The 26,058-nt window shown below is 32.8% G+C and overlaps 1 protein-coding gene across 1 annotated transcript; it reads left to right on the top strand.

Moving 5' to 3' along the window:
• LOC112688977 (paired box pox-meso protein) lies at positions 1-21,261 on the top strand. The gene is made up of 2 exons (XM_025562445.1): positions 1-768; positions 18,866-21,261. The coding sequence occupies exons 1-2, from the start codon at positions 708-710 to the stop codon at positions 20,680-20,682; spliced, it is 1,878 nt and encodes a 625-aa protein (XP_025418230.1). The 5' UTR covers positions 1-707; the 3' UTR covers positions 20,683-21,261.
• Positions 21,262-26,058: the final 4,797 nt, after the last annotated feature.

Below are 26,058 nucleotides of genomic sequence, written 5' to 3'. Positions count from 1 at the left end.
CAGTCGTATAGCGCGCGCGCGCGCTGTGCAGTTGTATAACAACACTGCAGTAGCCAGTTACGGTCCGTGCATACGCGTATCATCGTTTTCCCACGGCGCGACGCTAACAATAAGCGATCGTGTTCCGGTCCGCCCACACAGCCCTTAACAGCCGCGACTTTCGGTACCGGCCGACCAACCGACCGACTGACGGACGGACACGGACAGACCGACCGACTAACCAGCAGCGCGGCACGCACGTCCGATCCCGCGTTCCCGGCACGGCCCTGCGGCGGACACGCGACACTACGCGTTACGGATACGGTACGTTGATAGTAGCGCGAGCGCGAGACGCGTTTAAGCGCGCACCCGTGTCGGCGTCTTAACACGGTCGTGCAATCGCTGCAACCGACTGCACGCGCACCGTAACGCCGCGCAACGACCGGCACCCACGGGCGGCAGCGGTAAAATTCGAGAAAAATTGTTTGTTGTTATCGTCCGACGTTACCGCAGCCGTCGCCGCGGCAGTCGTGTCGCAGTCGCGGTTGTGCGCGCGCGCTCGCGCCGCCGTCGGCGCACCGGCTGGCGGTGCCGGATAGGTTGTGCCCCGCGGGATTGCTCGGTGACGTCGGGATGATGGCGCAGCCGTGGCAACGGACGATTTTTACAGCTTCGTGGTGATAGAAAAACGATCACAAGACACCGGAAGCCGACGGCCACGCCGGCGTATGGATTTGCAGCATCACCTGCGGCACCAATCGTTGTCGACATCATCGGAACAGCTTCTAGGTACGGTCAATAGACAATAATTAAACAATACCGGTTCACGTGCACGTGGCTGTTAATGGCAAGTGCATTATTGGAATTCATATTTCGTATAATTTCGGCTGATCACATCGTCCGTCCGAACTCTATGTGATCGTAGTCCGTGTCTCGCATGCATAGGATACGTATAATAAGCGATAATTTCGAGTTACCATACGAATCTAATAGGTAAAACCTAATTCGTTATGAATATTTTCGTTCTTAGACTTATCGAGGTCACAAACGCTGGCGTATACCGTTCAACCGTTTCGAATCCGAAGTAGAAATCTTACCGGACTCTTCAACGTCAACAGCCCTTTTCAACTATTCAAGTTGTTTTAATTAAAACACGGTTTGAATTGTATACTATTACTGTAGTGTTGTTTACAGCTATTTTCATACTCGTACAGACAACAATGGTCGTAACCGCAGACATTTTATATGTCTAATTATTATTATTTAGGTTAATTAATAAATGCAATAACGGTACACGTAAAACGATAGATAACACCGTGCGTGTACCTGTGTACGAGTGCACCTTTGGCGGTAAAATATGCTTGATGATCAATGCGAAAAGATTTACGAGAACACAACTACGATTGTGTTGAATGCACTTCGGTGCATATTATATTGATAGCAGTGGAAAATGTTGTCCGATAAGAAAGCTCACTGCTACGACCATACTGCAGCTGACCCAATGTAGTTTGCACCGGCTCGGCGACCGGAAATCGTCTGTAAAAATCCGGTCTGTGAATATCTAAAAAATATTAAAAAAAAAAACAACAGTATATTATCTGTAAAAACGTCATAGCGGTGATGGTCTTTATTGTTTGCAATCTTTGATTCAATTTCTAATTCATTAAGTTCACGAACTAAATAATTAACTACACACGCGATAGAACCTTATCTGTATATACGTATAACTTACTATTCACATCGTTCGTCAAAGTACACATAAACGTTTTGTTGGCTCGACGTCACCTTATTTGTTATACGTAACAGTGTTTAGTAACAAATTAGTATATTTCAATAATAACACTTTTATAATATATAGTAAAAGCTGTACAATATTAAATCGCAAGGGACCCTAGTATATTTCCTTGAATATTTGAATCTAATATCTTTTTTTTTAGATAATTGCAATGTTGATTTATTATTTGAACTTTTGTAATCAATAACATCTAGCTTTTATAATCTAAATACGTTTTTCAATACAAATTTAAAATATTTTACGTTTCATTATTTTTATATCCCAAAATATAATTTGCTTTTTTTATATATTTGCTATAGAACTTAAATTTTAGGGCCTCAATTAAATGTCTGCGTGCACAGGCATACCCAGAACACCCCGTGCGCACACCTATGATCACTTTCGTTAAAATGACACAAAAGATATGAGAATTAGAGTCGTTTATTGTAAAACCAATAACTAATCAAGACTTAAGTGGGAGGGAGGGCACAAGGGGACTCAGCCTCCCTACCTCTCAACAGCACTTATAAAGTATTCCCTTTAACGTTTCTCTAAAAAGGTTACTGAAACGCTGTATTGTTTGATAAAAAAAAATCGCTTTACGATTTAACTGACGTCACTAGGTGTCAAACAGTGTTCTACAAAAAAAAAACTAATTAATTTTAAATATAAATTATAAAATGTATATTTATTAATATATATATATATAGATACATTATTTTTATTTTATTAAAAAATATTAACAAATTGTACTTTTGAAACAATAAGTAAGTAATTTATAAGTTTACACATTTTTACAATAAATTAATCGTTTGTGAAAAATATTTTTCACTAAGACCTCATAATATATATATATAGTTTAATATTTAATTATCTATTAACTGCATGGGAATATATGGAACGTTGATAAATTATATTATCAATGATAATGAAATGTATAGATGAGTTCTTCATGCCCTTTTTTGCCGCTTTATATACTACAACTAATGAATAATTAAATTCAACATTTTTTATTCTGTATAATTATTTAAATTCTAGATATAGATAGTTTCAACAACAAGTATTGAATGCTACTGAAAAGTAATGATAAATAACCATTTAAAGACCACCAAAATTATTTTTCTTAGTTTGTTATTATGTTATAAATTACACATTTGAATTTTTTATCTACGCTTAGTTTGAGGTTTAAAAACTTTATATTAGCTTAACACGTTTTTAGTACTTATATACAACTTACCATTAAAAATATTAATTTTTTTTTAATCAGTAGTCACTTAAGTTCAAAACCACTCTTAAAATTTTAGAAATGTCTCTGAAGGTAATTAATTATATTTGAACCAGTACAATTATGAACTCTTTGCTTGTACAGCATACCTATAATTTGCTAAAGTGAAAGATGTCAACGCAGTGAATGATATAATTTACCGATAAATGAGATAATATCCCTGCTAATTGGTAAATGTTGTAATTATAGACATTTACCGGTAATTGATGTCTATTAATAGTTAAGTCAAAATATTACGTATTTAATCCAAATTTACCAACTAAAGAGTTGTTAAAGTTTTTGATTTCTGGAGAAAAATGTAAATTTAGATATTAATTTGTCTTAATTTATTTTTCAATTATGGTTTGGTAAGGTTAACATGCCGCGTATCGGTATGAGTCATTATTTTATTATTATATTTGTTATTATTTTTCAGTTATTTACGGACGTCTAGTGATTATCGTATGTGACATAGCTTTGTTAATCAAATATATCATAATAAGGATAAGATTGGTATTAGCAGGAATCCTTTACGATAAATGATTATTATTTCATGTGTATTACATAGTAAAATAATTAATTGGTTTAAAATTATGAAAAATATGAGATTTGTTATTATTTACCAATAGTTTTAGTAAATGACATGATTGACCGGTGAAATTAGTAAATTTGAATTACAAATGCTATTTACACGTAAATTACGTCTTTTATTAATTATCGCCTTGTCTTTCACCATAACATATATAATATATATATATATATTATTTATTTTTATTTTTGCGAGTGAATAACTCGCATATAAGTTGATTCTCGGCACAATTTGCATGTCTAAGTGTTAATATGCTTTGTTCCGCACGGATGACATTACCAATATTTATATTCTCATTTTTATATACTCGAGGAGTTCAGTAAAATCAATTTAAACGATTGCAATACGCGCGTTTGATTCATCTGGAAAAAATATATAAGCGCACATATTGTTATTATTTCTAATATATTAAGAAGCTGTTGTACATAAATTTCAACTAAAAAGATATTTATGGTGTATCGAGTACCAACTCACCGTTGAGTACATGGAGGTACATGCGGTAATTTCGTTATATAGACATAATATGTATGTTAGAAGCGTCTGTTTTTCTTTCCAAATCCCAACACACACACACATGAGCGGATGAGTGCAAAGAAAAAATTAATCTGTTCAAAGGGACCGTCGTCGTTGTATTAGCGTATGTTTACGTTTTATAATTACGCGTGGGCGGCGTGGGCGTACACGCAGCATAGAGCACGGGAAATATCTACACGATCATAATAATCATAATCGCGTGTGTAATCATTTATAATTATAACTCTTGCCATCACAGATTTGTCGTCGTGGATGTTGGCTCAACGCCCTGTCATATTACAACAGTCGTCGTGTTATTTCCTTTTTTTATTTTTATTTTTATTTTTTTTTGTTTTTTAGCCAGCTATTACACGACGGTATATAAATATAACACCATCGACCGCGGTATTTATTATGCACGTGCCCGTTTTATGTTATTAAACTTGAAATTTTTCGCTTTTTACGCTGTTAGCACTCCTCCCTTCTTTTCCCCTGATTCTCCTCGCCGAAAACTCCACTGCAGATGTATATAGGTTGGCAGTACATTCGCTTACATATTCTATTATGTTGTTGATTGTTTTCCAAAATATTTTCTGCGGGGCCGTAAACGATTTTGAGACGGCTTGCGCACCAAGCCGTGTCCTCCTTATTTGTGACATTCGAATTCGTGTTGTTATACACAGCAGTGATGCGTAACCCCGAACCTCTGTCCAATGTAAACCAGGACGGCGGTTCTCACTCACCGTCACTGTTGACGTATGTTTGCGCTCGTTTGTTTGCCGATTTGTTTGTGCGACACCCGCCGCCGCAATAACAAACCACCGGCGCCGGCGACAGTAGCATCTCACCGACTATTAGTAGTACGGGTACTTACCGTGGACAAGTATGCGCGCCTGTATTAACCATTAGTACCGACTACCGAAGTAGGGAAAAGAACCTTTTTATTCGCATGCACTAGTACAAATAGGGGTGGCTGCTGTTGATAATCCACCGTCGACGAACAGATTAGCTACGGCGGCGGCATTAAGTGAATATAAATATAACACATGTAGTATGTAATGCGTGCGCTACTAGAGATTGATTCTATGGCGCCGTAAATCGTTTATATTGTTAGAGTTTTTTTTTTTTTTTCTTCGCGATCGCGTATTTGCACACCATCGTTGAACGTGTACTCGCGCGTACCTTCGGAGTAGCGGATTAGACTAGGTGACAGTCGACGGTATAGGCGGAAAAACGCGCTCAAAAGATTCGGTGCAGGCTATCGTTTGTGTAAACCCTAGACACCGCCGCAGCCCACTACTGTCTTCGTAATAGCTTTAGAAACGTCGTTCCTACTAATAATAATATTCGTAATTATAATTGTAACGGGGATCCCTGCTGTCCTCGTCGCCCGCCCTACAGGACTGAGCGTGAAAACACGTGTAAAACACGGCCACGGCGGCGGTAATAAATGAGACAAACGTATAAGCATATATCGTACACACAAACGATGCGGCGGTAGCGACGGTCGGGGTGCGGTAGCGGTGGCGGTTGCAAAGAAACAAACCGGCTAATTATAATGTAAATGTGAAAATGAGCGACTACCGTCAAAGGGACGACGGCGGCGACGACCACAATTATATTACACGAGTATACGACCAAGGCAACGTCCCTTCACCCCGTCCGCACTCGCACACTCCCGAAGCAAATATATTATATGTACGGTTGACGTCGTCTTTGTTCTAATGCCGCCGCCGCAGCCGCAGCCGCCGCCGTCCCGTCCGTCGTCTTCCTACTATGCGGCCGCCGCGCGCATAGATCGACTCCGCTGAGGTTGTCGTCAAATTAGTTTGCTCCGCTACCAGGCGTGTGTGCGTGCGCGTGCGCGTGCGAGTATAATAGAGAACCGCAACGGGAAGCGGAGGACAGTGAACATCACATCACCGCCGTCGCGCGCGCGCGCTTCTAATATCGTGTTCTCTAGCCCGTCGTCGTTTTGTCATGTACGCCGACGCCAATTAATTATAATTATCTCGGTGTTTAAAAAACCGCTACCGGCAGTGGTATTTTTATTTATCCGGCGGCGGTGGCGGTGTTGTTCGCCTCTCATCCGCGGCTCGACACCCGTTTCCGCCGCTTTTGTCGCGTTCCGGTCCCGGCGGTTTTCCCCGTCGCGTTCAACCGCATCGCGTTACGCGCGTTCGTACACGTACACGTAAATATATTGCATTGACGGGTGGGGCGGTCGGTTGACGGTTTCGGTGAACGCGCGCACATCACGTGCGAAACGCGCGTCTATTCCGGTCCGTCGCCGCGGATGGCGAAACGTGCGCGCAGACAATGATGATACGCGATGTGCCTCTGGTCGTCGAATGGGTTCCTCGGATAGGTTAATCATTGTCGCGTGGTTCGCGGCAGCAGCTGCACACGCACGGGGGGGGGGGGGCACACGTATACTATTCCCGCTCGGGGGTCAATTATTGGGACGGACGGTGCCACCGGTCGCGGGTGTAGGTGTACGCGCGCGTACGTAAACGGGACGCCGCCGCTCATTATTTAAATCTGATCCTCATTAAATCGCGTCTTCGTTCGCTCCGCGTGCACAAGGGTTAAACGTACCCACCGCTCACGTCTCGGCGACGGACGACCGCGGCGCTGCAGCTGCCCGTAAACAGCGACCGATACTGCAAAGATAGCCCATACGTATATACTTAGATTTTACGCACCCACGTCTGCTAATGTAGTGCACGAGACAGTAGTTATTCTTTTAGTTGACACATTGTGTGCACTGCGGTTTATATATAGGGACAGTCGACGCACGTGATGTACGCGGGTTTCGTAATAATGATTTATCGATACGCGGCCCATAAGGACAGAACGTTGATGGTACGTTTTTTTCTTTAAACATTGTACTATGCCGAATCACCGACATCTACGCGCAAATTTATTTTGTTGTCCGAAGGTTTCAAGTTTATAATTGTCATCTTACAGTTTTTTGTGATTTAAAATGTACATCAATATTTTCCTTTTATGTCATATGTTTCATTTTCCGTATTTTACGACATTTATTTATTATTCGTTTTATTTTGTTTTTATACTTTTTTTTGTTATGCGGATTTAGAATATTTCATTAACTTTTTTCACGTCACATGATTTTTCATTTTTCTTTTTTCAAAATATATTAAATATATTTAATATTACAAATTTCGTCCACCGTAATATTTGATTAATATATTAATATATTATTCAAATATATTTTAAAAAAATAGATATTATATCTTATAATACGAATATCGTATTATCGTATTACTACTAAACTTAATTTTATTATTTCTATATATATTTAATATATCTTACAAATGTATAGGTATACAACCTGAAGGCTTAAATTACACCACGAATAAGGAAATATTATATCCAAACATTAGTTTAGATGTTAGCAATTCTAAAAATTAGTATTTTTATTCAAATATTCTAACTTAATGTCACTAAATATAATAAAATAGGATAAAATAAAAATTATTAAGAATAATAAAAAAAATAATATTTCTAGTACAAACATATTAGTCTTTAGTTTTAAATAATATTTAGTAAATCAATGACTAATAAGTAACTCATTTTTATAAATAAATCTTTATTTGTATTTGTTTAAACTATTTTCATTATCGTCTACCACCAGAATCATGGTACTGCATATTGATTAAATTTATATATTATAGCTAATTAATTGTCATAACTAATAAACTAAATTACGTAACATACATAATGATTATTTTAATTGCTTTGATTATGTATTGTCATCAGGAATACAAAAATAATATTTAAAAAACCGACATAATCTTATAATAAACGTAAAAGTGTATAATATACTAAAGTATACATTATGTTCAGCGTTAGATTTACTTATGCATTTAATTAAATTAAGTTTTATAAACTGACTCTCAACAAACAGTTAAATTATCATTCAGCAAGTTATTTACTTATCGAAACAAACTGATATATTATGGTATATTTCTTAATCTATTTACATTCCAATAATTATGAATTAAAAAATAATTTTATAACTTACTTCATATAATATTACATTATAAATTTTATTATATATTTATTAATAATATAATTAAAAGCGTTTATTTCAATAGTTCATTATTCATACCATTCGATTATTCGACGAATTGTCGATCAAATAAACTCGTTGCTTTATTATAAGTTCTTTTAATTAATAATAATAAAGTCGATAAAGCTATTATATATAACTTTTAATAAAAAAAATAATACATCGATATTGCAATTGTATCATTGGTTATATTATTCTATAATACATCAACGATAAATTGATATATTGTTAATTGTATATGTAATACATTCATCGTCATAGTTATAATGTGGGTGTGTACTTATACAAATATATACATAGGGTGAATAAATTCCATTATTTTTGTTGGTTAAGGACAACATGATTTTTTCGGATAAGGGTGTAACGCCTGTCGATTAATTTTGATAAAGTAAAAAAAGATTAGGGGTCGCCTCAGTACTTCACCATTAGTATAGCAGCCATTTGTGTACCATGTAAGGTCTATGGTCTGAACAAATGTAATTTATTTGTACCCGATATCAATAGTGTTCATTTCAGAGGAGACAGTTAGAAAGATTAAATTAAAAATCAAGTACCATTAGTTTTATAAACGCCAAAAAGTCAACAGGCTTACATCGTATCCATTAATTATACTGCTGCTTGTTAACTTATTACTGTAATTAGTATGACAAATGTTCAAAAAGTTTTGATAGTTTATAATGATGCTTGTAGAATCAGTTAACATTACGTTTCAATTTAGTTTTCATCCATGATTCGAAAATATTTATTCACAACTACAACTAATTTTACTGGATTTATCCATAAAATTATTAATCTATTAATATAATATATAATTTAATATAAATATCAAATTTTATATATAAGTTTATTATTATACAATTATTAATTAATTTATACTTAGTTGGTAATTTATAAAACTTATTACACAGTTATTTATTTTCATAAAAGCAATTTTGAAAATCAACACGTAGATTATCCGATAAATAACATGAAAATAAAAGACTTTAGTTTTATATTACTAATATTATTAATTGATAAATCTCATAATCGGGTATATTTAAAGGTGATCAGTCAAAAGTATCTTCGATTTAAAATATTTTCAATAAAAAATTCCTATGGTACAAAATGTCTCCGTTTAAAAATATCTTTAAAAGAAATATCTCCCATGAAAAATATTTAATAATATTTAGAAATATGTTATTGTATCTAATCATAATTTGTAATTTACAAAATAACATGTTATTATTATTACAAATAAAAAATAAATTATTTACTACATAATCGACTGTATTTTTATTACGGTAAGTTATATGTGTATACAATAATGTTTGCAACAAAAATGGAAAATAATCCATAGACAATAAAAATTCTATAACAAGATGATTACAAAAATATATATTAAATTAAAATTTAAGGTTCCAAACGATTGAGTGATAAAATAAAAAATAAAATAAATACATTTAATATACAAGTTAAAAGGTATGATTGCAAAAAATCTAGAATTAAAGTACTACAATATAAAAAAAAATAAATAAATAAATAAATAATCCAATTAAATTAAAATTTAAGATTGTGGGCGATTCCTTTTAAATATTTCAGAGATGTAATTTCGTTATATTGACTAATATTGTGATTAGTTATTATAGCCCGCGAGATCATTTTCTAAACATTATTGCAATAAATATATAATATTTTTTTTACCTACTTTTAATAATTATTTTTATAAACACATTAATATTAATACAAAATATATTAAACGTTTAAATATTTTCATGGGAGATATTTAAATAAAATATATTTTGTCGGAGATATTCAGACCTGGAACATATATCAAAGATTTGAATACTCCAAGATTTTTCTTTTTTGTATTATTTTTGTAATTTTTATACTATACTATCTGAATTACCCGATTAGGTATCACCCGTGAAAATAAATGCTTTTTTTTTTTTTTTTTGATAGCTTAAGCAACTATAATGTTTTGAATCACTGTTTATAATAAGTTAAGTATAGTAATATTTGTATATACATAATATTATTAGATCTTATGTTATTATATTTCTTATAAACCATCGTTGGTTAAAAGGAATGTGCTGAAAAACTCCTTTGATTAGATGGTGAGACTATTTGAAGGGCACGAGCGCTAACGATTCAGTCCTCTGATACACACAGAATTTTACAGAATATTGTGACTTACAACTTTGAAATAATCATTACTTTTTTCTTTGTATCAAATATAGTAACTTTTGATAAAATAAATCTAATAATTGTTGTGAATTTACTTAATTATTTATTTTTTGTATACCTAAGTGTGTAGTAACAATAGGTACGCAAGTTAAAAATTAATTATAATTAAATTAACGCAAAATTAAATTTTAATCGTCGTTTTCTTTCTCATTTTAACCCAGAATTAGGGCTTACAGCAAGTTTTTTGCTAGCATGGTTAGAAATTTTAAGATTTTTAGTTTTTTATTTAGCTGTCTAGTGGTGATATAATTTACAGTTTTAACATAAAAGCTAGACGATTGTGTTTTTATTGCCAAGTTGTACCATAGTGTATTGAAAAATAAAATTATAAATAAATAATTACTCGATTAACTTATAGAATTTAAATTAAGCCTAAAACCTGCTCTATAATATATCCTTTTAATAAAAAAAAAAAACCGCAAGGTAATCGCATGAGTAGTTTCAGAGACCATGCGTGACAAAGACTTCATTTTCACATTTATATGTAATATATATTTACTAGATATTAGATTTTAACACAAAATAAAATATATACGTAAATGAAGTTATTAGATTTTCTCTACGCTGAGGTAAAACCTCTTTTTGTAAAGCAAGAATACTTATCAAAAATAAATTATAGTTTGTACTAACAAGAAAAAATAAATAAATATATAGATACATGTTATTTACGTTATTATGTATAAAGAAATTATAATAATATAATTAATATAATTATAATATATATATTATATATATATATATAATATAATTATATAATATAATAATATAAAAATGCTTAATAGTAGATATTTTTTTTAAATTTTAGAATATTAATATTAATATGCAGAAAGTAAATAATTCGTGTATTATGCATACTCATATGTATATGCAGTGAAATTAGATTACAAAATATTTGTACAGAATATTATATAAACAATTTTTCAATTTGTATTTAAAATATGAATAATTTTAACAATTTCGTATTTAATTTGGGATGGTATCTAGAGATTTTAATCTAACTTGTATTTACGAGTATGTGTTGGAGACTTTCTTGGTGTTAGTAAATGGTATTTCAATATACTCATATTTTCTTCTGAGGATGTGAATTTTGGTTTTTGTTTTGAATGACTTAGTTTTATAAATCAAATATATTTCTTGTTTTTTATAAAGTTTTTCAATATCAAGTACTCGTAATAATTTGAATAACTTATTCGAGGGGAATGTCTTAAGTTTATTTAAGATAATTTTTACTAGGCATTTTTTTGCTACAGATAAATTATGTTTAAAGGTAATGTTACAGCCCCCTCCCCCCTAGTAATAATGCCGTATTTTATTAAATATTGAAGAATTGCAAAATACGTTATTCTAAGGTAGTGTTTGTTTAGTATTTTTCTAGCTGTGAGGAAAAAGTTCGTAAGTTAAGTTCATAATTTTATTATAAGATTTTTTATGTGAATATTCCATTTTAAATTTTGATGAATTAACAGTCCAAAGTATTTCACGGATGAGTGTTTAATTAATTTCGGATAGGTGTATAACACAGTTTTCATTAAATAAATACTAATCTTTAAACTATAGGTTTAAATAGATTTACTTAATTTAATCAATTTTAATTATTAACGCATAGTGATATAACTTATTTAAATATATTTTAATGGTATAATAATTTATACTAATTTAATAATTTTGTCACTCGCTAATGATAATAATTAGCAATTAATAATCATATAATTTTTAATAAAAAATGTTCTATACTAATTTTTTTCAAATAATAGTATAGTGTTGAAGCTATTTAAGCAATTTTCGTTTCTAAGAGTAGTGAAAAATATTTATTTTACAATGTTGTCATTTTTTCTTCCCCCCTTTGAATTTTTTTAAACGTTAAATGTCTAATATATATACTGTCGTTTCTTCTACTATTAGAAACTTTATACAAATATAAAGTACCAGATATCTGAAGTAGTTTTTCTAATATTATATCAACCATATCTGTCTGTTTTCAGGAATAATAACCTAAAATTTAATACAATATTAGTTTTTATAGATTAGAATTGAGACATAAATTTGTTTTTAAACCTATTATGGTCAATTTTATATAACATTAGGTTTCGCCTATACTTCGTTTTTTAATGGTGTGATGGTTTTTATTGCTAATAAATTTATAAATAAATAATACAATTAAATACTCATACATTTTTTTAATGTTAAGAGTCTAAACAATTTAAACAAATTTAGCTCAACTGGCTATAGATAAAATATATAATAGATAATAAATATTAGAATACATCATTATTTTTTGTATTATTGAAACAATAATTGTTTCAATAATAGACAATTATAATACAATACAAGACAATTATTGTCTTCCAATTATTTTATGTCCTCGAATACCTCCAGATTAGTTTAATTAGAAAAATTTTAAGTGTATTTATTATTATTTTGTAACCGTTATTAATATGTTTTTTATACGGAAAAGTTATTCGTGTTATGTCGATTAACTCTCGTCGTTGTCACAATTCAAAACCAATTATTAGTTATTGTGCCATATCATTAAAATCATTATAACATATAATATTTTCTATTATGAATATCATATGGACCAACGTCTAAGATTGTTAAAATTATTCTACGCAGTTGCGTAGTAAGGATATGGCGAACTGTACCTACGAAAGGGGCACAAATTTGAACAAAAGTCGTATATTTATTCTACAAACAAAACGAAATTTAAGATTTAAAATAACTTAAAGTAGATCATAGTTTTTTTTTCTAGGTTTAATTTTATATTTTTGTAAATGTTTATTTAAAATAAGTAACTTCCCGCTACTATTTATTTATTAATTAATGTATTACTGACAATTTTTATTTCAATGTATTTCAACAATTTCATAAGACTACAATTTATCTATATGAGTGAGATTGTACATAGTTTCTCAAAAACTATTGAAAATATGTATTATACTTTTGGAAAATTCCACCTTATCGGATCTATTTTCATTTAAATGATTAAAATACTTGTACAGTTGGTTTTGATAAATAAACATCTTCACAAGCTATTGAGCTTTATATGAAATTAAAACATGTATTACTGTTTAAAAAAGTATAAGATTTTATTTTACAAATAATTTAATAATGTAACTCGTTCGTTATACAATAGTTACGAAATACTAACTACTTAGTGTTTTAGAGTATCGTAATAACACTAAAGCATTGCATGGTTCTTCCCAGCCTTCAGTTTTAGTGTACGTACAGTCGGCTGCAGATCTCAAAACCGTATACGTAGACAACGCGATGCACCTGATAACTTTCAGTTGCTTAGAAGACTTCATCACAGCAACCGCTACAGTGCTTACAGGTACACAAAATGCATTGCACCGGTATTAGACGCGCGTCGTTCCGCTCTTTTTTCATATAACTACATTTTTTCCTGGCAAGTGGGCCGCGCCTTCGCCATCGCCGGCGATCAATCTCACGTATCCCGACGTGTAATATACACGCGTAAGCTCAAACATTTTTTAATGCACGCACTAGAAAACGGTATATATTGTGGCCGAGCGTTCTTATTATTATTATTTAGTGACAACGGCGACGTTTTATTTTTACGGTGACGATTATTAATCTTCGTACGCGTCATTATAATCTCGGTACGGTCGAATTGTAAACGCGTCTGTATTGTATAGACGCGATGGCAGCCATCCGGGTCCCCCGCCCGGCGCGCACAACGGGCATCTGCCGCCGTCCGTCCGTCCGTCGCCGTGTAATGGATTCGTAAATGACGCGTACCGCCCCTCGGCTACAAGTACACCACGATCGCGCTCGCACACTCTAACGCGCTGTCCCGGGTACACACATACACGCGCGCACGCATGCAGCGCCGGATAGACAGAGCCGGGCGATTGTAATTATTTTCTTGGCTCGCCCGTCCGTCCGTCCGTCCGCCCATCCCGTGGCCATGCATTGGATGCGCGCCTACACATTTATTTATACGCTCGCGTGAAACGTGAAAATGGACAATAAAAATAAAAAGCGATCCGCGACGCACTGCAGCCAAACTGAAAACAGCATTGTAGTCGCTGTAATATGGTGTATTGAGAACACCGCTCGGGACCAATGCGGTCGTACCAGACCGCGGTTGTGAGAAAAAATTTATGTGTTTACCGGTATGCGAGCGGGAGAAGGGCGAACGGGGTCGCAACGCTCCGTTTGCTTTAATTAAGTAAATAATCGTTCCGTTAAGAACACAATTTAATAACACTATGCAGTGTTCATTTCGTTTTGTTCAAGATACTAAAAAAATTCTAACACTCGAATATACTATCGGATATAGGCGTGTCACATAGATTATTTTCCCCTGCAAATAGTTATTGTACACCATGAGTATATTTTTACCGCTTATTTGGCAAAACATCGTAAATGAATTTTCCTGCGAATCTGTGTAGATTTCGTTTTCGATAAAACTAGATCTTAGTGCTTATGTTTAACTACTGTTAAGAGCAAAACATATTAAAAATGATTGTTTATACATTTCATACAAAAATTATCTGAATTATTTAAAAAAAGGAATGGATCAAAACGGTATTAATATAATATATTTAAAACCTATAAATTACTGTTACTTTTTTTCTCGAGAAAACGCTGACTGAATCCATTTTACTATTGTTTGTGCATTATGAAAAATTAAAAACTACCAAACTACACGTACCAACGATACTAGCTTGTACATGTAGCATGTGTATAAATTTTAACTGCGCTCAAAAAAAATGTTGAATGGGGTTAACCAAAAACTACGTGCGTTAGAACGTAATCGCTATTGTATAATTCCAAGTGTAAAAACAGTATATCAATCATAAATTAAACGTTCCGTCTGATCTTTGAAGTAGTTAATTTTTTTGTTCGTGCCGTACGACAAACAGGTGTATAAACGATAAATAAATGGGTAGTTTATAATTGTATTGATGTTTATTAGTAACTTCGACTACCCCGTACGTACGATTCTATAATTACACTGGTGTTTTTCAGAGACATGACGAATGCGTACGTTCGTACACACGCGTTCGTACACGCACGCACACATACGTTTACGTACGATAATTATTTATTTTTTATGCGTACGATGTATACGTGCAATACGTATAATGATATACGTGCGAATATTCGCGTGCCTCAAAAGTCATAACACGCCGAACAACAATCGTTTAAATTATACGCAATGCACCGATTCGACGTACGGCCGCGCGATTTTTTTTAACGAGAAATATGAGCTGCCGCGTGGTAACCCGACTCTCGCAGGACGGTCGCGGTAGACTAAACAATATTAAAAAAAAAAAAAAAAACGCGCCCGCCGTTTACGCACTAAAACGATATCAAGCGTGTTAAACAGTACACTACACGCGGCGGGTACTGTACCTACTGCCCACGAGTAGATACATTACGTATAGGTAATCCGCGTGATATTCCTGACCGCGTTCGGGTACGGTTAAAGATCGTGTGCGATACAATGCTGTATAATACTAGCTGGTCATATTGTATTATGATTATGTACGTGTACGGTTGTGGTTGAAACGGATACTGTTTTGATCCCGGTACATTAAACACTCACCGATTCATCTCGTTGGTCTTACATTATTAATACGATTGTAAACAATACCGCGGTAAATCAATGAACAAACCCCTAATGGATTACGTAAATCCTTGCTGGGCTCTAAATTAATTCAGTTTACGTTCGATAAATTATTAATGATATTACGCTAATTTATATTGTATTGTTATATCATTAATATTTGTATAAATTAAAACATAGTTGTCTTAATGTTAAAAATATGCAACCCCATATTTCTTGAGATTCGTAAAATTGTACTTCAATACTTTTCGACAAATAATGATTGTTATATTATAGGACATTTTATCAAAACCTTATCTGGTTTTTAATGGTTTTGGTTCTTTTTTTAACAATTTTAAACATTAATCAAGTTATATGCTGTAACATTGACTAAGCATTATATTTAGGTAATAACACCAATCTAACCACAAACTTATGTTATGAGTGGATCATTTATCCACATAAAATAGGACTAAATATACTAACATTTGGACATTCATTACATTTAACACTTAACTAGTTTTATTTATAAGCAGCTTCAATTTTGATTGGTAGTAATTTATTAACAGCAATTAACCTTTTTCGGTTGTATTATTATTCGTATATATTCGTTTTAGAATTTTACTTATATAAATTTGTCTGTGAAAACAACTTAATATAATTTCACTAGTTTAGTTTTAGCTTCATAGTTCCTTATGAATGGTGATCCATATTTATAAATATAAACATGGATGAAAAGTAAACGTTTTAGTATTATATTATAACTAATTATTTATAATTAAAAAATATATTACAAAAAAGTATAATAGCAGAGCCAGTGGCGTAGCTAGGATTTTCTGAAGGGGAGTGTTAATTATAATTATTAAATATTATATATAATTCGTACGAACTAAAACTTTTATTTTAATTAATTAATATGTATATATAATGTCTGTAATGGAGATGTAATGTATATTCGAATTCGGATAGCTTTACCATAAATTATTCGAATATTTGACTATTTGAATATCAGTATTCGATGCTACAATACCTATTATTATTAAACGTTTTGTGTTGCACAAAAACGTAAACGAATAATTTTCGTCACGTATTGTCGCAATCGCGATAGTGTTAACCTATATATATATATGTAATTAGTATTATGCATTATTTTATATTTCATATTGTATTATCGATTTACCTATATTCCTATAATAATGTAATATATGATACGACTCAAGGGAGGTGTCATATCTACCAAACACCCCCCTTGTATACGCCACTGAGCAGAGCCAGAAATACAATTAATTTAAATATTACTACAGTAGAACATCGATTATCTGAACCTCCGTTATATAAACTCACTATTATCCGAACTCCATTTGACATATTCGAACTTCAAAACGAGTTGAAACAATCGCTCACGAGCGGCCGGTTTACCGATATGTATTATCATTATCTTAATTTATTATGAACTCCTTAAAAGTTTGTGAGATTTAAATGCTAGCTTGTTTAGCAGCTGAAAAACACGTCGCAGCTTTTCGTCAACTGAAAATAGATCATTTTGCTATGTAATAATAATAAACATATGTTCCTCTGTATTTTAAAATAATGTAATTCTACCGTTATAATAATAATAATAATAATAATATTTAAGTGTTTGTATATAATAACAATATAATAAAACTTGTATATATGTTTAAAAAATAAAATAATTTTTTTCTAGCATCCAAACTAAGTGAGGTCCTAATTTACTACGTTTATATGATAGCGTTAAAACGGTTTGAAATTAAACCGTTTTGAAATTAAGACCCATTAACATCATGTAAACACTTAAAAACAGTTTAAAAAATGTAAACCGTTTTAAAAGTTAAAACGCTCGCGCTATGTAGTTTAAGAATTAAAAACCGTTTTATATGCTCAAACCGGATTATTAAATGTACATATAAACGCGGGATATGTTTTGCATTAATACGTTTATCACAATTATTGTGATTCATGTTATCAGTTATCACTTATCAGATTTTGTTTTTATATATTTATTATTTAATTATATTAATTTTTGTATATTATTATTTGTATAACTTAATAATAATTTAATAAGAACACAATAAATGCAAAATTATAAATTTATTATGAAAATATATTATGAATCAATATATTACTTATCAGATATCCTCCTGGAACAAACGACCTAAGTCATGAAGTAAAAATATTAATTTTAAAACGGTTTATAAAATATTAGCTAAACCGATTTAGTATATATTTGTATATAAACATCTAAAATTGGTTTAAGCTAAACTGTTTTAAATAATTTTAAAACGGTTAAATTTTAAACTGTTGTAACGCTATCATATAAACGTAGTAATTGATTTAAGTAATTCTACTGTACATCTTAATTCCTCTCATAAACACTTTGTTACTAACACGAGACGATTTAAAATTGTATATAATTATTAAAGACACATAAAAATTAGTTATGGAGTAGCTAAAAAATTTGAATTAAAAAAATAATTATTCAGATTACTTAACAATACGAGTCACTACTTCAAAAATTCGTAAAATGTCAAAAAATAAAATATTCATATGAACACAAACTTAAGTAAAAACAAAAATGTTAAAAATATAAATTATTCAAATATATATAAACTGACCGATTCATCAAGTATAGTTTTATTTAAATTGAATAGAAACATTTGCTTTTTTTAGAATTCTTTTTATACATACCATAATGATATCCTAGTACGAGTATTTGTATCCTATTTTGATTGTAAAATATTCTATTTGAATATACGCATATAATAAAAAAATTGAGTGTGGTGTTTATACATTAATTATAGCAACTATATTAATGAACGTGTCTTCACTTGCAGGATTACAACATCGACACAACCAAATGTTATTGGAACCACAGCATGGTGGGGGTGGCAGTAGTGGTGGCGGGGACGAAGGTAATGGGGAGCGGCAGCAACAAATGCTCCTGTTACATCAGCACCACCTAAATCAGCAACAAAACCAACATCAGCAGGAGCACCAGCAACAATTGCTACAACAGCAACAACATCAACAGCACGACAGCCACCTCAACCAACAGCATCGGATGCACCACCAGCAGCAGCACGACCAAGTGCAATCTCATCAACACCAACAGCAGCAACACCACGAGCACCAGATGCATGAGCTGCACCACCATAGTTTACAGCAGCACCAGCAGAACTTGCAACAGCACCAACAGAGCTTGCAGCAGCAACAGCAGCAGTACGGTGAGGTAAACCAACTGGGCGGCGTGTTCGTCAACGGCCGACCGCTGCCCAACGCGGTGCGCGTGCGCATTGTCGAATTGGCCCGTGTGGGCATACGGCCGTGTGACATTAGCCGGCAGCTGCGTGTCTCGCACGGCTGCGTGTCCAAAATACTAGCCCGGTATCATGAAACAGGCAGTGTAATGCCCGGCGCTATAGGAGGTAGCAAACCTCGGGTGACCACGCCGAGAGTGGTGGCGTATATTGGTCGACTGAAGCGTAAGGACCCGGGGGTGTTCGCTTGGGAAATCCGTGACCGACTACTAGCCGACGGGGTGTGCGACAAGTTCAACGTGCCTAGCGTGTCCAGCATCAGCAGGATCTTGCGGAACAAGATCGGAACTACCGGTGGTGGGGGCCCTACACAAACAACGACACCGCAGCAGAACACAGTCGCTGCCGCGGCCGCCGCCGCTGCTGCTGTCGCCGCTGGTGGTGGTGGTGGTGGTGGTCTGTCACCAACGACCGCAGCACATCATATGTACAGCCCATACCACCATCATCATCATCATCACTCATCCTCGTCGCCACCGTCTGTCACGGCAGGCTATCAACTACACCAACATGGCCAATATCATCACCAGCACTCTCAACATCACCAACTGTACCATAATCATCATTACCAACAGCACCAACACCATCACCTCTGTTCATCGCCACCGTCTGGCTTAACTACCGTAGCCGGTAGCCCCGTGTGTTGTTCATCACCACCGACTGCCATGTCGAGAGTCGGTTCCGTTCCCCATTCGTCCACGCCACCACCACCGCCCCTGACGGTACCATCGCTCCAGCCGCCACCACCACCACAACACTGTTGGCCTAGCCCACACGCTGTCACGGACATATTGGCGGCGGCCGCCGCAGCTCAGCAACAGCACCAACACCACCATCAACACTTACACCCATCGCACTCACACCACTTACACCCATCCCAACACCCGGCCAACAGTCATTACGGCGTGGGTAGCGTCACTGGTGGAAGCATCGGTGGTGGTGGTGGAGGAGGTGGTGTTAGCGGCGGCAGTGGTGGCAGCGGTGACACTTCGGCGGCCACTGCGGCTGCCGCTGCCGCCGCTGCTGCGGCCGCGGCAGCCGCAGCGGCCAACTACGACACTTCATCCGGTGGTAGCGCTGCGGCTGCAGCTGCAGCCGCGGCATACAATACTTACTGCAGCAGTTATTACCATCACGCCATGGTTTACGCGGCCACTGCAGCAGGCAGTATAGCGGCAGCGGGTCGTCATCAACCACATCATCTGAACCCATCGCCACCATGCACGGCCGCTGCCGTGTGGCCAGGCGTACCTCCGCCATTGCCACAGCCACCCCCACCACCCCCACCGTCACCGACGGTGTCACTTCCAGCCGCGGCCGCAGCCACCACGTAACGAATCGCGTAGGTCGGTTTTCACGTGAAAATATTAACATTGTTATCGGCGATGGAAGAATTGGAGCTCGAAACGCGATGACGTAATAATGTTGAAATGAAAATGCACTCTTCCGATTCATATGGATGAGCTCGTAATGATTCGTAAACAGTATACTTAAATCGAGAACTCAAGCATCTGAACGCAAACTAATCGTTCGTGAACCAAGTGTTCAATCACTTACGATAAACCTGAAATCGCGTTCTAGTGACTTTTTTAGTGACCTGGAAATGCATTCGATGACCAAATACTGCAGTCCGTTTCCCCGCTACGGAAAGATAACGAGATCCCGTTGTGCTACGTGGCAGTATAAATAAGTAATCATCTCGTATTTTATCGGTCAGCGGCGGATGATCAAATGGTTTTGCCCGTGATCCAGTACCACATTTTTATCTGATCTTTATCTCGCCAACCGAGTATAATGTGCACGAAGACAGTGAATATACGACGTAAAATAAGCTGTACTAACTGTTTTAATATTCCCAATATTTTCTTTTACTTTTTTTTTTTTTAATATAATTATTTATCTCTAAACTATATCAAATGTATAAAATAAAGTTAAGAATATTTATTATTGAATTTTGTTTTAATAAATATAAACGCACAATATAATCAATAAATACCTATACAGACAATAACTATATGAGGATTGGAATGTAGTGCGAATGCGTATAGTGAGTTGAGTAAATTACTTACAAGTCAATTACTATCAATGTGCTTGGTAAGTTATTGTTGTCGAACGTATTTTAAATAAGTCATTACAGAATTATCTTTTTCGACTTTGATTCAATTGTTAAGACGTGAAGGATGATAATAATTTAAAATTTCATTATAATAGTAACTGTAAAATATTATTGCTTCTTTGTTGACAGGCTTTTTAAATACTGATAAAATAAACACAAATACAATTGTATTATGAACTAAAATATCAGAAATGTGCTTTACTACTTTACATTCTAATCACTTTAATAACTTTTCGAAATTGTAAATCTAAAATATATCTATTATAGAAATTATAATGCATTATGTATGTATTATAACTTAAGAAAATTCTTTGCGTAACAGCGTGTATACAAGGCTTACAACAAGTGGACTTAAAAACGTATCTATGAATAGTATGTCAGCATGCAGTTACGACCCTGGCCAACTAGGCCATAATGTAGTCTAACTCGCGAGTTAAAATCTATAAAAAAATTACTCGAAGTTTACATTGACTTTCACCATTTACCATTTATAGTATTAAAACATAATGGATTAAGGACTTATTGGATTAATAGACTTACATAACCTAACACTAGGGTCTCTATTAGGATGTTTGAAAATTTGCTGAATCAAATCGTTGTATAAGTATAATGTGTACAATTAAATATATTGATAATAAGATTAATGAATAGATTGAAAATAAAATTACATTTTTTTAAAATCGTTCTTTAGTACTTAATACTGGAGAGTCGAATATAACATGATTGAGTAAATTTGTTGGTACGTATATTGAAGGATATAGAAATACAAAAAAACCAACACAATTGAGCATAAAATACTCTGTGATGATGTCGATTTCAATTTTGAACAATATTATACAAAAAATATTTAATTAAATAATTATAATTTATAATAATTCAAAATATAGAACAAATTATGAAAATAAATCAGTTTCATAGGTCTGTTTTAAAAATTAAAAATTAAATAATAAAAAAAATTAATAATTCAAATAATTAAAAAATCATAACGGTTGAAATTTATAAAAAAAATTAATTAAATTGGAATACCTTGTTATTTGTTTCCAAGTTTATATAAATATAATAATAAATATTCTGTACTCTTAGGTTTTGAATATTGTTTATAAGTTTTTACATCAAATTCTAGTTTTTAACTTTTTTAGGGGATTCTACCTGTAATTGCGTACGTATATTTTCAATTGAAGAAATATTTGTCAACATTTCTGCTTGTGTTTCGAGATATACTCTTACAACTCCATAAACATGAGGGTGAGGTGAATAAGACTGCAAATTGTACGTGTGATGAAAGCTTTCAGCTGCATTGGTCGTTCTACAAAATTAAATAAAATAACAGAAATTAATATGAAAGTTTATTTTTAATATAAAATTTATACAAATACTATACAAATCTTGGGTTAAGCGAAGGAATGTTAGCCTAAATACTTGGCGGAAATTGGCAGTGCTTTCAATATAGTTGTGTAGAATGTAGTCAGAAAATATAAAACCATCTTCATGTGGACAAATTGATATTAATTCGTAAAATGCATAAACTATTTCTTCTTAGGGCATAAATGCCAAACTAAAAAACATTTTCAACCATTTCACTAGTTCTTTACTATTGTCTATATATATAAATATATACTATTCAGAAGGAAAATTTTTAAATTAATAATCGATAACGTTGCCGGTAAAGTTGGACCCGGCCCTCAACTCGTGGCTCGTTTAAGTTTAATATCTTTATAATTGGTGTAATAATACGTGAAAAATAGTATATAAATAATATAAGTTATAAAATTTCGGAAACGTGAATGTGGCAAACGTCGCATAAAATATTCTATGCTCAATCGTTTTTCACCGGGTAAGCCATACTTAACGAATTTCATAGCAAATAAGTCGATAGTTTAGCTAAAAACTATTTGTTGAATGCTTAATGAATCTTGAGAATACCTATTAATATGTACATGTACAAAATGTGGAAATATTCAGAAGCAGTTGAACTTGCTACTCGCACTCGTTTATCTACTAAACCATTGTTGACACCACTACTTTTGTAGTTTTGTCGGTACAATCATTTTAATATTAACGATTCAGCCATTAGATATGAGTCAAAAGTATGATAAAATTTAAATAAAAGTAAAATATGTGGAATGGATAAAAATATTCTAATCGAAGATAATAATACTAATAATACAATTATAAATATTAACTTGAGCATTGTAAGTGCTACAGTTAGTACAGGCCAAGCGTGTGGTTAACTAGAAAATAAAGAAAATTTGGATAAATTAAATGTCTAATTGGGTGGTCATTTTTGTATTTACTATTCTTGTGAGCCGGGCTAGATTAGTATGTTTGTATGCAACAGCATGTTTTTTTGGTGACTTCTGATTATTGATTTTGTTAGTAATGTCCACGAATCACCTCATGATAAGATAAATGATTGTGTTTTTATTTTGCATGTTTTTGCATATTTTGGATTGAATGCATATTATTGCATATATTGAATAAAATTAATATTATTAAAAGAATGCGGAAATTGAATGTTTTAGAGTATATTTCGTATTTAATTCTAGCCCTGTTGATTAAAGTATAAAACTTGATTTTTTTATCAAACAAATTTATTTTAAATTATTTTATTTTATTTCTCATTTGTATTATATTAAGACAAATAGCCAACCACTGATGTATTTTAATAAATCATTTTTTTTTTTTTTTTGTAACTATATTTTTGTGTTTGTCTTATAAAAATTTAAATGCAATTTTGATAAATAAAATGCATATTTTACTATTTTTATTGTATACAAATCCTAGTCCTGCTTATGAGTTAAAGGATATATTCGACTAACGACAATCACCCACGCTGGTCGTTTATTCGTTATCGTCAAACTGGTTTTGCCAATAGATTTTGATATGGAAAAAACTCCAGGAATAAAAATACTTGCGATAACATTAATTTTTTTTCACACAGATACAACCAATAAAACAAGATAAATAAAATGCCTATCCAATACTCCTTAAAATTTGGCGTGCTCCGGCTCCGAATGATCAGTGTTAGGAATAGATAATGCAAAATTTTTCTAGGTAAAGATGAAAGATAATATGTCCAAATTCATCTAGATAAAGATAATAGATAAAAAAAATTAAAATATCTAGATAAAGATAAAATATAATTTCATTTTTATCTAGATAAAAAAAGATATTTTCAAAAAATGTTATTTTTTGGTCAAAATTCATATTCCAATAATATCGATGAAGACTCAATTATAATCAGGGGCGTATTTAGGAATGTCTTATGGGGGGGGAGGCACAAACAAAAAGTTCAAAGTATAGATAGTTATAACTTTTCGATCTCAAAGAACTGTCGTTATTCATAACCAAAATAATCAAAATACAAATGTTTGATAGAAACATAAACTTTTATTACACAAATTTACAATAAAACATATTTTTAAATATAATTTTTATAATTACAATAATTAAAGACATCTGGGGTGTTTATTAGCATATGCATTAACTACTTCTTCTGGTTTTATAATTATTTCAGGATGTATATTAAGGTGTATTCAACGTGTATACAATGCTAATCCGTTTAATCAATGGTATCATATTATCATGATATATTGATATTCCAGTATTTCATCGTGTGCCCGTGCGTGAAAAATAAGAGGGTCTACAATAATAAATAATGTATAAAATACGATAATAATGGGCCCATAGGCCCACCCCTTAAATATGTCCAGATTATAATCATTATTATCAATAGGTAGATATCTAGGTGTTTAATGTTTATTGCAGTAATGTAGTGTACCATTAAGCAGTATTTATAAATATTGTACAATATTTAATGACAGTTAATCACTAAAATGTTAACAAAAAAAAAATGAAAATTGCTTTGTACGTATCAGGATGAATACAGAATACATAAAAAAATATTTTAAGTTAACAATATTGTTTTCCATATAATATTAATTTGAAAATTTTCATTATTTTATAAGTAGTTACGACTTTATGGGTTCCAAGAATGAAATAATAACTATTCAGCGTAAGAGTTATGTATGTATACTAAAAATAAAAAATACCAGGTGGGCCAGGCTGAGGCCAAAATTTTTTAGGGAGGCCCAAATTGTTGACTTGATATATGTTTACATGAATATATATTTTGTTAGAAAATAAATACTATTAATACATGTTTACAAATCATTGTTTTAGTAAGTTTACACGAAGAAGTGTGAAAAAAATTGAAAAATTGAAAGTTGACCCTCCCCCTCCCCCTCTGCACAATTTCCTGTCATCACTATTGTTTTATATATATATATATATATATATTTCAAATTTTCAATTTTTTTCACACTTCTTCGTGTAAACTTACTAAAAAAATGATTTATAAACATGTATTAATAGTATTTATTTCCTAACAAAATATATATTCATGTAAACACTTTTTAATTTTTATACTCCCTAACCCAAAATTACGCTCAATACCAATTATACCATCAGGCATCAATTGTAGTACAATTGAGTTTCTGTAACTATAAAAACATAACTACAAGTATTTTAAACTGACAATAAACATTATATTATGTTATAATACTAATTCAAATAAACAATTCAACAAACATAT

This window comes from Sipha flava, unplaced genomic scaffold, assembly GCF_003268045.1.
Source record: "Sipha flava isolate LNK unplaced genomic scaffold, YSA_version1 41_pilon_pilon, whole genome shotgun sequence".
In the NCBI taxonomy this organism is placed as follows: domain Eukaryota; kingdom Metazoa; phylum Arthropoda; class Insecta; order Hemiptera; family Aphididae; genus Sipha; species Sipha flava.
The sequence above is the reverse complement of the archived record's forward strand: the minus strand, read 5'-3'. Positions and strand labels throughout refer to the sequence as shown.